The sequence below is a fragment of the Condylura cristata genome, unplaced genomic scaffold (genome assembly GCF_000260355.1).
Source record: "Condylura cristata isolate star-nosed mole 26May11 unplaced genomic scaffold, ConCri1.0 scaffold00009, whole genome shotgun sequence".
Classification (NCBI taxonomy): Eukaryota; Metazoa; Chordata; class Mammalia; order Eulipotyphla; family Talpidae; genus Condylura; species Condylura cristata.
This window is the reverse complement of record NW_004567110.1, coordinates 1122615-1123100: the sequence shown is the minus strand read 5'-3', so window position 1 is coordinate 1123100 and position 486 is coordinate 1122615. Positions and strand designations below refer to the sequence as shown.

Sequence of the window (486 nt, the reverse complement as noted above, 5' to 3'; positions counted from 1 at the left end):
GGGAGCGGCTGGTGGGGGAGATCGCCTTCCAGCTGGACCGCAGGATCCTGTCCAGCATCTTCCCGGAGCGCGTGCGCCTGTACGGCTTCACCGTCTCCAACATCCCCGAGAAGATCATCCAGGTGCGGGCCGCGCGCTCCCGCCGTGCTGGGGGCCCCGCAGGAGCCCCCACCCGCGGGCGCCAGTGTCCTCAGCAGGGTCCGGCCCGACCAGCGGCCCTAAGGCCCCCGCCCCTCCCCCGCCGCCGGGCAGGGAGGGGGTGCGCCGGGCTGTGGGTGTTGGGTGCTGAGGGCCACCTGGAGGGAGCCCCGTGCCCACCTCCGGCTGCCCCGCTCCCCTGCCCTGCTGAGCCTCTCGGCAGCCGCCGGCTTCCCTGGGGGACACTGCCTGGGGGCCTGCCCGCCGTGGCCGCCTCTGCGCCCCGCTGGGGCCGTGTGGGCGGGGGTGCTCTGGGCCCCGTGGGCGCCTGTCCGGCGAGAGCTGGCT

General features: G+C 76.5%; 1 protein-coding gene across 1 annotated transcript in view; it reads left to right on the top strand.

Annotated features, from left to right (window-relative positions):
• SPATC1 (spermatogenesis and centriole associated 1) overlaps window positions 1-486 on the top strand; it is a 5387-nt gene that overhangs the window by 2004 nt on the left and 2897 nt on the right. Inside the window, exon 2 of the mRNA XM_012722871.1 lies at window positions 6-122. Within this exon, the coding sequence (XP_012578325.1) occupies window positions 6-122 (117 nt within the window). The remainder of the gene's footprint in view (window positions 1-5; window positions 123-486) is intronic.